The 17,311-nt window shown below is 43.5% G+C and overlaps 1 protein-coding gene across 1 annotated transcript; it reads left to right on the plus strand.

Annotated features, from left to right (window-relative positions):
- Positions 1-8,737: 8,737 nt before the first annotated feature.
- Positions 8,738-16,073, plus strand: LOC135484425 (protein stum-like). Its single transcript, XM_064765859.1, has 4 exons — positions 8,738-8,833; positions 10,196-12,839; positions 14,573-14,764; positions 15,502-16,073. The coding sequence occupies exons 2-4, from the start codon at positions 10,304-10,306 to the stop codon at positions 15,609-15,611; spliced, it is 2,838 nt and encodes a 945-aa protein (XP_064621929.1). The 5' UTR covers positions 8,738-8,833; positions 10,196-10,303; the 3' UTR covers positions 15,612-16,073.
- Positions 16,074-17,311: the final 1,238 nt, after the last annotated feature.

Here is a 17,311-nt window from a genome sequence, read left to right on the forward strand (position 1 = left end):
AAATCAAACATGGCCGTTCGTCGGTGCAGATGACGTCACGGCGTGGAATTCCGTTCATTATCATGCCAGTATCTATTTTAAGATCACGCTCACGTGTTTGTGTTTACGTTTTGGACTCGTTGTTCAGAAGGCTTGACTTGGGCTTGTGAATTGAAAATTTGTAACAATTTCCGTTTCTTTTACAGGTGTTCATGTTTAAGCATATTGACTTAATCTTTGCTTATTAATTGGCTTGACTGTGGGGTATAATATAGCCTTCGTCAAGTCACTTACCGGGAAACATATCACGAAATGCTTAGGCCATGGGAATGATTAATCCGGTTTACCGTCCACCTCCGAGGCCTCTATCCTTCCTATTGGCTTGGTCACATTATAGGTTCAGTATGTTTCAAAACATAACGCGGGTTGAGGATTGCTCCGAAAAAATCCTTGCTACCGCGCTCGTTCATTGGTCTGCTTTGAAGTTGTGAAGGGGAGGGCACATCCAGAAGAGATATGGTGCACTACTGTCTCATTGGCCGAAAGTCATTTCTGCAGGTAACAATATAGAGCGACGGTAAAATACACAGGCCCATTGCGGGGAAAACATAAATGTCCTCGTTTCTCACTTTCGCTCGGATGTCTTTGAACAGGGTGACAAGTCCATGTACTACAGGGTGGCCCAGAATTATTTTCCCTCACACGATGGATACACAATAGATTTCTGTTGTGCAAGGGAAAACCTTTCTAGGCCACCCTGTAGAGTTTCGTGAGTTTCCTCATCAGCCTCAGGTGGGCCAATGATTTTGACAGGACCCCAGCTGGCGCCATCTGAGCTAAAAAAGTGTAACTACGCGATTACTTAAAATTAAAAATTACCCCGTCTTGGGGTTGAAATTTTCCCCCTTTTTAGGGTGGAAACGGGGTTGAACCAGTGGGACACTAATGACTGACGCTGGCGCAATCACAGCAAGTTCCCAACGAGCGAACGATCCGGCAGTCGGTCGACGAGCGGTCAATAATCTGCTTGTGCCGATCAATCGCCGATAAGCTCGCCAGAAATTCAAAGATGTCTTCTTGGTGGCCATTATGGATTTCACAATGCATGTGATTATGAATGTGTATTACTAATACTATCCTCATCCCATGTGTAAAGGCTTAAATCAGTACCAGCGTCGTTCGGTAGAATCAAATATTCTCATGAAAAACGAAAGACACAGATGCGAAGAGTTTGAGCTCCGCGCCCGGCTGTTCAATGGAATTTAGCAGTTAGGTTGGCGCTTGGTCCTAATACTATGGCAAGCCGTTTGCTTCAAAAAGTCGAAATGATTTATTTTCTAGTCGAAAGGATTTTTTTCTAGTCAAGATATTTTTTTTCAAGTCAAGAAAAAAAATTTGAAATTAAATTTTTTTTTCAAGTCGAGATATTTATTTTTCTTCTCATTTAAAAGTTGAATCAATTAATAAAAATTTCACTGCGAGAAAAAAATGATTATAAAAATAAAAATAGTGTTTGTAAAATATAATAATGATACATAATAAATACCGAAATAGTGTCGAAAGTAAAAATTTCATACTCGAGTAAAAATTTCATACTCGAGAAAATAATCAGTCGAGCGCTACAAAAATAAAGTCGAACATTATGACGTCATCAGTTTTTGTGTACATTGCGCGCGCCGTTCCAATTCAACACCTGGCCAGCCGCGATCAGGCCCGTGTGTCGTGTTATTCTGCAAACCCTCTATCGCGTGCAATACCTGATCGTTAGTGCCTTGCGTTAGTGCTGTGCATATGCACCAAGACCTCCGCAAAATCTTCTGCCAAAACGGAACCGGCACCGAAGTGATCGCATGCACGTATATACAGCGCACTCAGAATTCCTAGAATGTCATCTAGTAGCCTGGAGCAGTTCTCTAGTTTGTTTTGATCTAATGATTGTCTGGCCCTTTCAGATCGCCGGACCATAGCGGGACACTGACGCAGACACTCGGCAATGTCAACAACATCGCCTCCCGCCATCTTGCATACTGTATAGGCTGGTCCCCTGCTATGTATATATGTGGGCATTAGAATGCGAAGTCAGCAAGAGAACGGCTGGGGACGAGTCTACATACTGTACACGAAAAGTGATGACATCATAATGTTCGACTTATTTTTTCTGTCTCGAATGTGTTTTTTTTGTTGAATAGGAAATTTGTCATTTACAATAAATTTTATCGACTTGAAATTTTTTTTTTAAGAATTAGAAAAATAATCAACTGATAAGTTGTATATAAAAAAATTAATGAAAATTTTTTTTTTTTACTTAAAAAAAAATATGTATATATATTTAAAAAGTCGACTTAAAAAAAACTTGTAGAATTGAAAAAAAAATGTGTAAACTTGAAAATACTAATCTCAACTTTTTGAAGAAATTCCTTGACTTGAAATATTTTTTCTTGACTTGAAAAAAAAAATCTCGACTTGAAAAAAATCATCTCGACTTTTTGAAGCAAACGGCTTGCCATATAATACTGCCAATGATTTAAACTTACTGAAGGAGATAATAGGCCATGGGACGAGTGGCAAAAATGTGTCTAGAAAAAGGATTCCGTTTGACAAATTAGCGGGCAAATTGAAAACAGTCGTTTTTGGGTAATATGGTGGTGCTGATTTCAAAAATCAATTTTTCTCCCGCGTAAAGTTGCACATTAAGTCAGAAATGAGACCCTTAATAGGGCCTAATGGTCCCAAAGTAGGGGTCAAAAAGTTGATGTCATCGAAACATGTCAACATGGGTATCAAAATGAAGGTCTATGGGGGTACTTTAACATTGCATAGTTTTTGGCCCCCTTAACGAACCGTGGGACCCCCCAGGGAGGGTGAAAAAGGGTAAAAGTGGTAACTTTGACCCTGTCCCACGATCTTCATAGGGACTATAAATGGATAAAAACTGTTTTATTTGACAGTAATCGTATAGACCTTCAAAATGATACCCATGACAACACTCTCGGGGTAAGGGTTGCCGAGATAGTAATTTTGACCCCTTTTTTGGCTACAAATTTAAGATCTCGAAAACCTTTTGCCCAAGGGTGTCGTCATGGGTATCTATGAAAAGGTCTATGTGAGTACTGTCGAATAAAACAGTTTTTATCCACATGCGGTGCCCATGAAGCTCATGGGAGGCGGTCAAATTTACCACTTTTGCCCTTTTTGACCCTCCCTGGGGGGTCCCACGGTTCGTCAGTCGGACCAAAAACTATGCAATGTTAAAGTACCCCCATAGACCTTCATTTTGATACCCATGTTGACATGTTTCGATGACATCAACTTTTTGACCCCTAATTTGGGACCATTAGGCCCTATTAAGGGTCTCATTTCTGTCTTAATGTGCAACTTTACGCGAGAGAAAAATTGATTTTTGAAATCAGCACCCCCATATTACCCAAAAACGACTGTTTTCAATTTGCCCGCTAATTTGTCAAACGGAACTTCACATTTTTCACACTCGTCCCATGGCCTAATAACGCTTAGTTGAGCTAACGCTGGTTTTTGTTTCTTACTCGATTATGGCTCGGTGAGCTATTTAACAATTAAGGGCTGGACTGGTGCGAGATTTCGTGCCATCCTCCCGGTCACCCATCTTAAGATTCATGTCTGTATCGTCTCCCATCCTGTCCATATATCGCAGCTCATTTAGAAGATACTTTAAATCGATGAGATGTAAAATATTGATGGTCGAGATGTAGCTTTGATGTCCCTGCAAGCGAACAGTAGGTTTAGCCAAGAACCAAGTAGATGACGCCATATCTTCTCCATTTGTTATTATTTTTTGATGGTCTCGGAAACATAAAGCATTCGCTTCCTTTTATTTTTCCAGATATGCAATGACCTGCGTTCCTCCTATTCAGATTCATGTGGTGGGCAGATGTGACTTTATTACGGGATGTCTTGCATTGTCCTTTCCATTTTGTCTGCAATTAAAGGAGCGTATATTTCGTAAGGTTAGACACACAAGGGTCGGACCGCGCGCAATAAAGTCCGCTCTAAAACGAGCTCCTCACCTTGGCCCGAAGGAATATCACCTTATATACTTTACTCTGCTCCAGCCTAAAGCAATTGCCGTGATTCACCCGAAGTTGACAGATAGGAGAGACCCCTGTCGGCGGCATCGTGTAATTTAAGCCGACCTACCTGGCTCTTGCCTGGAAGATGCTAGCAGCCACTGTAAAGTCAATGACCAGGTGGGCACATGCACCTATCAAAGGATGTTCAGAAGTGCGCCCTCTAAATAAGCTCACAAACAGGCATACAGCGTGCATCCTGGAGTAATCTGCTCTTTGATTTTCACTTTTGGATTTTCACTTTTATTAATTGTCTTTTCGTCCTTCGGAAGAAATTTCAAACCTACCTTGTAACTCACTTTAAGACCAGTACCACTTAAGTCGATTTTGAAGTTTCCGGTCCGTTTTGGGTGAGCTGACGCCGCTATTCCATATCCAGGCAACCTTTTTTTTTCTTTCGGGAAAACCGTTGTATTTTGACAAATTTTGGTTTCTTGCCGATTGGTAAAACTTTTATCTACAGAGACGTGAATGAAAAATATGATAATAAAGTTTATGGCTCCGGTACAGCTGCAGTGCGCCGGTTTAGAAGTAAAAAATGTCCCGCCGGAATGTATCCCGTTCTATTGTATTCTGACGGATTCGTGGTATGGTATAATGACATTGACTGGCTAAAGCGCATGAACAGAATCCTTTGTTTCCCGGAACTTTTCGATCCTATAGGACATTTTGGACTTCTACACGGGCTCATCCTATAGAGCATGCATGCTCATCCCCCTTCCCGACTGGTCCCCGGTCATTCTGCACTTAAGTCAATCACTTAGTCCAGAACACCTCCGGCTCTCAAGGGTTAAATTTTATTTGAAAAATCGCACTTTTCAACCTAACCGACCACACTGATGATGGAGCGAATTCCCTTCACACCCTCTTAAAAAAAGACACGCTCCGAGGTCTTGTATAGACCTGACATTAAATTGGATGGTCTATGACGGTTGCATGCGTTGCAGATGTCAGTTTTTCACTCATTAATCGCCGATAACGGAAGCTAACCAACACATACTTTCCCATAATTTGGTACTCCGATTTGAATCTTTTTAAATGTGACCATGCAGCCGAAGTCCCATGTCCCGCCATTGTGGTGACGCTTCTCGAACTTTGACCAGTTCTTTTTTTTTAATGTAACGAATGTCTTGAACTTTAAACAATAGACATTCAATGGTTTATCCCAGCTTCCCAACGGATAAATCACGTTGTTCCCGGTCTTCAATTTGCGTTTAGATCTACAGATATCGTTGCATGATTTTGGCAACTTCAACCCGCGAAATGTGTAAGGGTTGCAGTGCGTTTTACGAGGCTTGCGCGGGTTCCCCCATGGGTAAACTACGTAGTACCCAAGCTTAGCTTTTCTGTTCCACTTCCGAATATCTTTACATGATTTCGGCAACTGAAGCGCCTTCAGGCGGTAAACATTGCATCTTTGATCTCGACGTGTGATTTTGGACAACAACGATTTCTGTCCTCGGTACCTTCCGAACTGGCAGTGGATAATTCCCAGTTGAATAAAGCAAATGCTCATGAATGTCTGGAATGGGTCGGCAAGTCCCCAGTGTAAATAACTTACGGCGCAGAATAGCCGACTTCGGACATAAAATCGCTGATGTTCTCTGTCGTCGTGGTGGAGGCGTACTAGGCCTGTGCGATGCTGAATGCATTCGAGGCCAAAGCCAGGTAATGGAGTGTGACCAACAGCTCCGATCGCCATCACGAAATATTCAAATATTTAAAAGCGATGATCCGAAAGTGATCAGAGAAACAACGAAATCGAGATAGCCGGCAGCCTGTTCAAAGATACCACAGCATGCAAAAGTGTCGTCTTTGGTTGTTAGCGTTCCAATTATGTCGGAAAGAATCAGTAAAATAGAAACTAATCAGATTTAAAGAGAGCCTCAGTACTGGGCATAGACTATCCAGAATCTTTAGACGCTGTGTGCAAATCCGTCTGATGGGGTAGATAGTCTGGATGACACAGCCTGACCAGCCACATCTAAAACACAATGCCGGTGACCTGATGTAACAGCCACACGTGAACCTGTCCAAGATTGAAATACTACCGGTAAACCTGGTCAGAAATGCACCGCCTCTTACAAACCGGTCGTTTATGTTGTACATATTGCATACCATTACAATTTCCAACGGAATCACCCTGTTACATGAAAATGGCCAAAGATGCCGTGTGAATGGTGGAACTGGGTTGAAATCATCTTGACAAACAAGGCTCCGAGGTCAAAACGTCTCTTCAGCGATGTCCTGGGGATTCTGCATGGACGGTGTTAAAGCGCGGTTTTAGTCGCTGCAACGTACGACTGAGCCATAACAACATAACGACTGAGTGCAATTTAACTAATCGCAGGTCGCATTTGAGGAGAGTCACGTTATATGGCTCAGTCGCAGGTCGCACTGACAAAAATCGCTCGTTTGCGCACGCGGCACTTACGCTGACGTTAGTTTACTATACTTTTCTATAACCCTGACTCCACGACTGATAAGTGAATCAAATGGGGAAGTGGCTATCCTTTGATGAACGGCAACTATGGCCGAGAAGCTGCAACTCGAGCCGAGGAGCCCCGCGTGCGAGACAATGATCACGCTCGTTTCAATCGACAGAAACATGATAAATCGCTAAGTATCGTGCTTAACAAAGCCATTGGGGTAAAGTTAAATGAAATTAATATTATTATTGACGCTTCCAGCAACAGGAATTGACAATTGGACTTATTGTTTTGTCCAAAACGACTGATACGTAATGAACAATTGGTCTTCAAATAATTCCAATGTTGAATAATTGCGATCATTTATATAACCATAATTTCATGCAGCACGTAAAAAAGCAGTGAGAAGAATGAACCTTTGTTTAATTTTGAATAATTCTAGTTTTATGTATGCCATATATTGATCAGGTCAGAGGATAAAGAGTAACTGCCGCCTTGTTCATTACACATCAATGTGTGCTCTGCCGCCTCCAACTTTACAGATATACAGACGAGTTCAGCGCTCTGTGCTTCCTTTTCGGTGTGAATGATCGCAACGTACAGCAAAATGAATCTAAAGCCAAAGTGATTGACCCCCCCCCCCCCCCCCCCCACCCCGCCCCAATGCCACCGTGCTGACATGGCGTATAGGGGTACCTATATCAGTCACTTTACGAACAATATATTCGCTACGACAGTCTCCTGGCTTAGTACTCCTTTAAACATGTAGAAATGAGGAAGATTCACCAGTCAAACTCGAGCAAATCAATAATCTATATGAATGGGGCGGTGCAGCGATGACTACGCCACCGGTGGACACATTCCACATTGCTTCCCTGATACTGTACACTACAGTACTATACAGTTCATTTCCTCATCCTGAACGTCTTCCTCTACCGGGCGAGGCGATGCCAGTCCACCGCGTCCGATACCCCGATACTTACTGTCATCTCTGCCCTTGCCAACAGGAGTGCCCCTAGTCTCTTAAGTGAACTTCCTCTATATTGAGTTCACGCGGCCTTTCCTGGGATGCTCTGTAAGCCAAGAGACTGATTGACGGTACAACGCTACGCCATTACCATGCTGTGAGAATTGAACACATTACGCCGGATCATCATGGGCAGCTGTGGGGAACAGGGATTTCGAAATTATGCTGTCACACGCCCGGGTCACACGCCCCGACGGTACAACTTAGGTGGGCTCTAAACCAGCAATAGCTCCTGGTGAACGAACGTATAAAGCGTTTCGAATTGAACAGTTAGGATATAAGTCTCAAATAATCGAATCGCTCATTTACTGGCAGCTATATCAACAATGATATCAAAGAATCGGTCGGCTACTGTTATCATCAGTCGATGTGACCCCGCCCCGGGCGCGTGGGATAGGTAAGACAGCAGTTACAAACATTCAACCATACACACGCTATAATCAGAGTCTTTCTATACAATATAAAGACTCTGCTATAATCGAGTGGCAAAACGAGTGGATGGAAATTCATTAATATGGTTAGATTAGGGAAAGAGCAGTTATACATCCATCTATGTTGGCAGAGAACAATCTGGTCCGAGCAACACGATGTTGATTAAAATGTCATTTCAATGGGGAAGGTGTTGCAGCTGTTATTATATGTGTACGGGCGGCAGGATATAGCAGATGACACTGGAATCATTTTAAACAGTAAATGTAATAAATTCGACTAATTCAATTCAACCTCAAAATTGGTCGTGAAGTAGATTTGACTCTCCAAGGAGGTTTGTCATTACCCGTGTTCTCCTTTTAACATGAAATACGCCGATTTTATTTCTGATACAACATGAAGGACCTTTCTGGTAGAGAATTCAATACCGAAACCAGGAATACGGGAGTAAGTAAAGGTTATTGCAAACTGAAGAATATAAAATGGAAGGAAGTAACCTTACTGGCAAATAATGTGCTGCACAGATCCGATGATATCATTCGACCACTGAATCGTTCGGTCTCGTTCATCCTTTTAGTCGTCCAGTATCATAACCAAGCACTTCAGAAACCCCAGACAGCGGAAGCCGATGCGAGACAGTCGTGACGAATTCAGTGGTGATGACAGAGTGCAGCGGGTGCACTTCAAAGATTCATTGATCTGGTGTTGAAATTGCTGCAATCGGACTACATTTTTCCGCAGTGTACATTAGAATGGAAGACAGGAAAGGAGGTGGGAGGACGGTTCAAGTTGATACAGAATACGCAAATGAAACTGAATAGTATAAGGAAAATTCCGGGCTTTCGAGTATAATGGGGGAAAGCATGGTAAGTGCCGCTTTTGTCTCATAAATTTTTGCTTCAAATTTAAATAGTCTTTGTCGACATTGACGTACTTTTAGTGTGCAAAAACGCTGGTTTGGGGAAAAATCTCATATTGAGAGCTTCTTCTGGCGATGACCTGTACATTCACCTGAAATTAGTCAAACTCAGGCTGTCATCTTGGGAACAGCCGATGAAAACTTCCTTCGTCAAAATGATTTACAGTCATTAAAAATAACGGAACTGCATCGACTGCCACACTAACGTCTTCCGTCAGCGGTGTAGCCTACAACTGACAGCTACACAGACAATTCTCTTCAACAATGTACAATCATCTGTCACAGTAGCTGAACTGCCTTCTATGCAGCCGTGGGGCTTCCTTCAGCATTCATCAGTTAGATCTGTGGTCGAATTGCCAACTAGGCCATATACAGTCAAAACGTCAGCAAAGAAATAAACTGAGCTGACATCTATACCTTCCAAACTTCCTTCATCTAGGCAGTCAACCCTTCCTTCGCCAATTTCAGTCAGCAATTCGACCTTTTATACGCTGTAAACTCATAGGAGACATTTTAATGCCTCGCAATCTTCGGATGTTGCGACGTTCTGTCGGGAACCAAGTGGAAATAATCCTCGAGAAAGAAGACGTGTGGTCTCTGCTGAACCTTGACAACTTTGATGTTTTACCTATTCATGTACATTGAAAGAGCAAATATTCAAATGATATTAGCAAAACACACCCATGTCACTAGTCCATCTCACGAGAACTTGTATTGCCCGAAAGAAAAGCCTAAAATATATATGGCTGGGAAGAGTTGTCAGAAATGGTCCCATGATTGTTCTTAATGCTTTGTTTGATTCCAGCAAAGTAAGTATTTATAGATACTTCGGACTTCAACTATTTGGATAAAATACGACATCTTGTTTTAACTGCCATTATATTTCTCTGAGTTTATGAAATCACCGAAAACCCGAGAGAAATTGTCACGTGAAATGGACTAATGTCATTACATGTATGTATGTAACACTGATCATTTAATAGATAAATCAATCATGATTTGCATTAAGTAGCTTACTCTGTCACTGTCTATTAATATCAAGTTCTCGACTAATGCAATTTGTATGTTTCAATCATGTTGACGATGCTGTAGATTGATATCCCAACAGCGGAGAAGTTATTAAGCTATCTACCCCCAGGAAGTGCAACATGGACTAATGGCGAACGAGGTTTTCACAGATGAACCAATACATTGACTTCCCATTAATTTTCTGCGCCAGTGGCTAGTTTATTTACGCAATAATTCCTAACATTCCGAGTAAAGCACATCATTGTGACCATATTAGATTATTCTTATTTATTTATTTCAGGTCTGGGAGGCCGCAATCCAAGATGGCCGACGTCACCACATCACGTGATGGTCGCCGCGGAAACGTAAGAGCGTTTACATGTTCTGATCGTTGGCGAATTCATCAGAGATGATGGCTGGACCTCAGAAAGAAAATAAAGTCACGAGGGTTAAGACAGCAGAGAAGAAAGGTAGTCTTCAGAAAAAGGAATCTACGAAGCAGGTTTCTGGTGACCAGCGGGTGACCAAGTCGCCAAGGTCTGTGAACGCCATTAAAAAGGACACACCAGACAGAACAAAGGTGGGGAAACAAGGACCAGTTGGCGGCAAGGAAGCTGAGGGAATAAGTGTTGAGGAAAACCAACCGGTAGGCGATTTACCAACGGGTGTGAATGCAAAGAGCGATGACAACAAGGACAAAAGCCAAAGAACAAACACATCAGACGCCAAGGTTGGAGGAGTAAAAGCTGTTGTTACGGAGCCAGATTCCAAACAAGGCCATGGCGGGGAGAATACAGGAGATATAACACCACTGGTCAAAGTGGCGCCGAATAAGATCAAGCCTGTTGGGTCAGGAGAGGGGACACGAAAGACGACTGGGAACGTGACCCAGAAACAGAAGTCGCCTGGGCCAACGCAAAAGCCAAAAGTACAGATACCGAGGACGGATACTCAAAATACCGGCCGTGACCCTAAGACTGGTACGCCTGGAGGTGTTACGCAGAAGGTTGGACCGAAAGCAACACAACCCACCAGCAGTGGAACGCTGAAACCCAGAGCTACGCAACAGAAACCTGGTGCAGGATTGCAGAAAGTGGCAGCAGGACCAAAGAAACCTGCGGCTGAAACGAAGAGAGGTGCTGGCTCGGCCACAACAGCACCAAAAGGAACTAAATTTACTGCGGTATCTGGTAAATCCACACCCCAATCTGCAAAAAGGATGGAAACCCCTACTACCGCGGTTGGAAGGATGACCACTGGGGAAACACCGCCCGGGAATAAAGTCATGAAACCTGAGGAAAGCGAGAAGAGTCCACGGAACACATCGGTGTCGTCCGAAACCTCTGTGGCTGAAAATGAGGAGGACAGACGCGCATCCAAGGTCAGTGTGGCTTCATCTAAAGTCAGTGACACGTCCTTGAAATTAGACCTGTCAAGCTCGAGTTCTGGTTTACCAAGTTTTCCTGGGAGTGCTGTTGGGGTGCGCACGCCGCAGAGCAGTGCAACTGGGAGCGTCAGTGACTCGGGATACTACAAAGTGCCTGGCATCGACATTACAATGTCGAGTGATCAGGACATAAAAGCGTCTGAACAAAATGAAGCAGACGATAAGGTTTTTAAGGAAAATACCGCTGACGAAGCAGCTAACGACGACAAAAAGCAAGATTCTCGTGACAGTGCTGTTGAAACCTGTGAGAATTCTGTTGGTACTTCTGTTGAAAGCAGTGATAAAGTGGACGAAAAAGCACCTGATGGGGCTCAAGTCAAACAAGACCATGGCAAGGTTGAGACCGATACAAATGATATGGCGAAGGTGGAAAGCGATCAGGTTAATGCTAACGTCAATAGCACTGCCAATACTAATATTCCTGATGATTTGATGGCGGATAATTCAGCTAAACAGGTTATTGCCGTCAGTGACGCGAAGGGTAATTTGGTTGACGGGAATATACCAGTGAGAGAACCGGCCAAGCCTGCTGTTGTTGTGCCAGTTCATGTGGTAGTTCCGAATGATGCTAAGGAAGAGACTGTGATCAAGGAAGGCAAGGACACGGAGGAGGAAACTGTGATTAAAGAGGGGAAGGAGACAAAGGGGAAGAGCAAGGAGATCAGGGTTGTCAAGGAGGTCACAACAAAGGAGAGTAAGGAGACCAAAACGAAGAAGGACAAGAAAGAACCCGATGCCGTTAAAGATTCAAAACCGAAGGATTCAAAGGAATCTGACGTGAAGGAGTCAAAACCTAAGGATTCAAAGGACAAAGATGTGTCATTGGCGAATAAAAGGAATTCTGTTACTGATTTGAAGACTGAAATTCAGGAGATTAAAACGCCACGTGAGAAAAGTTGGAAGAATTTATTTTCACGTGACAGCGGGAAAGAAGCGCCGGGAAAAGCGGAGAAAGTGAAGAAAAAGGAAAATAACAACAAGAATCCGAAAGGTGATAAGAGTCAGAAGAAGGACACTGCTGATTCGGGTAAACCTGGTTTAGGGAAGGGGAAGGGGAAATCTGCATGGAGTAGGATAACCACGAAGGATTTATTGGCTGGTGTCCACACAAACAACATGGCCGGCGAGGGCAAACAAAATGGAGTTGCGATGACAAACAATAATGAACTAAGTCGCAAGGAATCTATGTCAGTATTGACAGTGCCCAATTCAAACAGTCTTGATGACAGACAAGGGAAGCCGGACGCCAAGTCCTTGAGATCGACTGGAAGTCGTCGTCTGTCCGTGACGTCTGCCCGCCGCGGGTCAATGGAATCGAGGAGGTCTGTTGACATCCGTGGGGGCCTCCTAAACACAATTGTTGTCAACCCGCCGGGAGAAGACAAGCCCAAGTCGTTGGTGGTCAGTGATGAGTCGTATATCCAGTCGGCTATACCCATCCTTCCCTTGCCCGTTGCTATTTTGTTATTTCTGCTGAACATTATTATTCCAGGATTTGGTAAGTTTTCGTTTATTCTGTTTTTCATCGGGATTGCCAACGCCGCTCGGGTGAGGCAGCCATTTCGCAAAAAACCACGCCTCAGTTTGGCCTACTACACCCTCGCAATGTTTGGCGAGACAACCAATAGGGATATTTCACAAAGCTCCCAAAACGTCCATGTGAACGTCTACCCCATTGTTCAACTTCGTTATCAGGAGGTCAAACAATGGGATAGGCGTTCACGTTGGCGTTTCGGGGGATTTGCGAAACGCCCTACCTCCAGTTTTGAAACAAGCAAAGACAACCTTTCCAAGTTCTCTATTCCCGTGCCAACCCATTCCAATCAAAACATCCAACATTTACGAAATACCGTCGACCCGTCGCAAAGCATTTCCAATTAAATATATATCAATTGATTAAATCAGCATGCTGTCCGACATATTTTAATGACGAATTAACCGCTAATTGTAATGATATAGCCAATAATAAGCGAGACATCAGCACGGTCACAGAGATATAGGTCTGATTTATGTCAATCTGGTCCTCGGACTTCACTTTATCTTCGCCGCCAGCAATCATGGTGTCAATGCCACATTAGTCACGCAATGGCGGCCGGCCATTACCGGAAGTGTTGACGCGTCGCCATAGCAACTGCATTTAGTTTACGACATTGGAAACTAGTCTAACCAGCAGGGCATAGAGATCAGTGATTAAACTCACTGATTTCACATGTCATATCGTTTTCAGAGAAGCAGTATCAACTTTGTCACTTAACTGACATCCTGTTCAGAGGAGTAGGACGCGTGATTGGCCACGGGGAATGTCGTAGTCTGCCAAGGTCTTGTGGGTCTAAAGGCCAGATTCCACTAGATTGTTTTCCTGCTGCGTTCCGTTTGAATGATGAGAACTGAAAAGACGAATGCTGCCATGTTTTTTGTTAAGAAATTGATTGCGACAAATTTGCCATGCTACAGATGAAACAGGTTTTTTTTCTGCTCAAATTTTTCAGAATTTTGAACTTCTGAATCTCATTCTCTGTGCAGACGAGCAGGTGAACCGACATCAATTTCATAATCTCTAATATTCCGACTGCTTCTGATCAATATACACCAATCTCGACCGTTAATAACCTGACCGGTTACCATAACGGCACAATAATTATTCAACAACATGGCCATTCAATAAAAACAGTTATGATGTTTATTTTCTGCCAGTGCTGTTTATCTTTCTTAATTAAGATTCCTCCCCCGACGTGGTTAACTAGATACAAAAACACGATGCCTTATTCATTAGATCGCGAAGGATAGGTCAGGTTTAGACTCCCGGGGCACTCCATTTCGTCATCCTCTTGTGGTGAGGGACGAGGCCGGTCTACTGCGTCCGGAGTGTAGTCAGACCGTTGTCTTGGTTTTTGTAGCAAAATGGCTCCGCGAGTGCTGTCATAGAGGTCAACTTGATTACGTCACACAATTATGTGACTCCATTCATCTGATCGTCCTTTTTAATCTATTTGGCGTAGTTTTAACAACTGAGAAAAAACTTCGGACATCAAGTCCAGCAACTCGACTGAATTTGATTTTTAGTAAATACTCATATGAATCAAGTCACAAAGAATTGAACATGAATGGTTAACCGCAAGTTGCGTTAATTTTACATTTTTCTCCAGAAAAATGGTCCAAAGATGATATTTACGTATTTGCAAGTGAGACCTTTAAGTTTATTTCTTCGTGATCAATACATTTTCCTTCCAGGTACTGTGATGAGCGGCTTCGCTATTTTCTGCTGCGGTAAAACAAGGGTGAACAGCAAGTCCGGTGACTTGAAGACGATAACCTTCTGTGTGAATGTCTGGGTCGGGATGGCCCAACTTTTCACCGTCACGTTTTGCCTGGTTGGATGGGCCTGGAGTATCGGATGGGGAATTCGCATGATCGGACACTCAAGTTAGTCACGTTTTAATCCTCCACAGACTTAAGTATCATCTGGCCCCCACCTCTGATAAGCTATTTTTGATCACGTAGATGAGAACCAGTCTGGGCCGTGAGCATGCGCGACTGTCAAATCATAGTGATAAAAGCAAATTATTCACATGGTTCAAATAATACCTCAATTTCTGACAACATGGCAGCACTGAGAAGTACGGCCGTAAAGCCAAGTATTGATGAGAATGATGATGATGACAATAGTTGCCTGCATTATAATTTCATACTAACACGTATGAAAGCTTACTGTAGTCGATGACCAAATTGCCGGTGTGACAGCGGATTTAGTCCCCCTGGAGTCATAGTCCGGTAGCATTGTATTTGACCAATTAAGCAGCATGATCTATTGTACCGCTAACCCTAACCAAAACATTTAGCAATGCGGGCTATTGTTACACGGACTATCAGGCCTAGGACTACTATCCCTTGCACACCGGTCGTCTTGACGAGACTGGTCAACACAAGGGCCTGGCTTGTCTTTGATTCAGTGGTGAATAGCGCGAACAGTTTCTGCGTGACAGGAGGGCTTATATCGGCGACTTCGCGTAAATCTATCTGACCTGATCCTGTCTCATTCCTTTTGTCTCCCTTTCAAACAATTTGGCCGACTGATACAGGGTAAACGATTTGCTTAATCAGGAACTGGAAAATGCTCCAGCATGAATTAACAGTCTTCTCCCCTTTCCCATATTTTCCAGTCCACCATCGCCAAGAGGTGAAGGAACTCCGTGAAAAGACGTTACAGACGATGGCTCTTAGTGCCTTCGCCGGATCTCCCGTACGGAGAATGATGGGCTTCGCTTCTTAACGAAAAGGTCCATGGAAGTGGAGCTTCCTGCAAGCTGTGTCAGTTGTTACGGAGTGTTATGTTCATGGTTCATATGTTAATCCCATTTCTTACCGTTATCCTAATTATGATATTGTGTGATATTTCGATGACGGTTGCGGACGTGGCACCCTATGCATTTCGACAAAAGCTGATGCATGAGCTGTAGGCCTATATGTGAGATGAGAGCGAGGGTCAAGATAAATGTTCTAACGTTAGTGGTGCGCTACAGCTAAGAATGTGAAAATTCTCAGCGGGAAAAAGGCAGCCCGGTGTAATGTTTTTGAGTGTTTCTATTTTTGAGTGTTTCCCCTCATTGTTTGGGAACGCTAAAAGATAGATTGACAAGTTTTTCTGTGTTTCCCCCTATTGAAAAGTCATGGTCTCTCTAGCTGCCTATTGTTTGGAAACACTGACACATGGGAAACAACCACAGATGTTACACCGGCAAGGATACAATTCGGCCTCAGTGGACGGGGCTTGTCCCTAGGAGATCCAATGAGTATGACGCAATGAACTTTCCATGAAGTCTAGGCAAGCATGTTCGTTTCCTAAATGATATGGGGACGGTGCAACACGGCGGTTCGTATAAACTGACTGAATTAAACCATATAGCACTGCGCACAGGGAACCATACTTCCTCGTCGCAGCTTTCCGCTTTTTTCTTCCACATACTATTCCAATATTTATAGTCCCATGCGACAGATGTACCGATGTACAGGCAATAAAATGAGACTGATTCACTGAAACTTGGTTACCAAAATAAACACAAAAAGTATCAGACGTTTTACTGCCATCAGATTGGTTGTGACATGGTCTCTACAGGAAGACATACTGGACATGTGCCTTCCCATCAAATAATGGCTCGATATGAAAGCTTATCAAAAAAATATACTGCACGGGAGTCGAACCCGGGACCTCTCCCAGCCTAAGCGAGAATCGTACCACTTGACCAACGAGCCGTTCCCTCAGCACCCTTTGTTACTACGTGTAGTTGTTACAGACGATCGACCGGATCTGTTGGTAAGCCGTGATTAAGCCAATGAGTATCATATTTTTCTGAATGTATGAATATAGAATATTTAGTCAAACACTCTCAATGAACCACTTTGTAATATAAATATGTATATTTCACCTCCTGAAAACCACAAACGTGGTCGTCTGGAGTGAATGAGCTTACTTCTACTTGACTCTATAACTTCAGATAACGTCCTGGGGTTAATTCCACAGGAGTTATGCTGAGAGAATCGGCACAACATATAAAGGTCGTGGTATGTAAGTTAAGTTCAAATTAGGGGGGGGGCAGGTATCCTTCCGCCATGGCAATCATAAATCCCACACCCAAATTGTCCCTTCAAATCACAGTGGAGACATCTTAGAGTCACATCCAGGGGGGACTGCTGCGATTGATCAGATCCACAGCCAACCCCTCACAGTGGAGACATCTCAGAGTCACATCCAGGGGGGGACTGCTGCGATTGATCAGATCCACAGCCAACCCCTCACAGTGGAGACATCTCAGAGTCACATCCAGGGGGGGACTGCTGCGATTGATCAGATCCACAGCCAAACCATCACAGTGGAGACATCTCAGAGTCACATCCAGGGGGGACTGCTGCGATTGATCAGATCCACAGCCAAACCATCACAGTGGAGACATCTCAGAGTCACAACCAAGGGGG

Source organism: Lineus longissimus, chromosome 3 (assembly GCF_910592395.1).
Source record: "Lineus longissimus chromosome 3, tnLinLong1.2, whole genome shotgun sequence".
NCBI lineage: Eukaryota > Metazoa > Nemertea > Pilidiophora > Heteronemertea > Lineidae > Lineus > Lineus longissimus.

Coding starts and splice junctions, on each gene's coding strand:
- LOC135484425 (XM_064765859.1), top strand. CDS start 10,304: ATGATGGCTGGACCTCAGAAAGAAAATAAAGTCACGAGGGTTAAGACA. Junction 12,840..14,572: donor CATTATTATTCCAGGATTTG/GTAAGTTTTCGT, acceptor TTTTCCTTCCAG/GTACTGTGATGAGCGGCTTC. Junction 14,765..15,501: donor TCGCATGATCGGACACTCAA/GTTAGTCACGTT, acceptor CATATTTTCCAG/TCCACCATCGCCAAGAGGTG.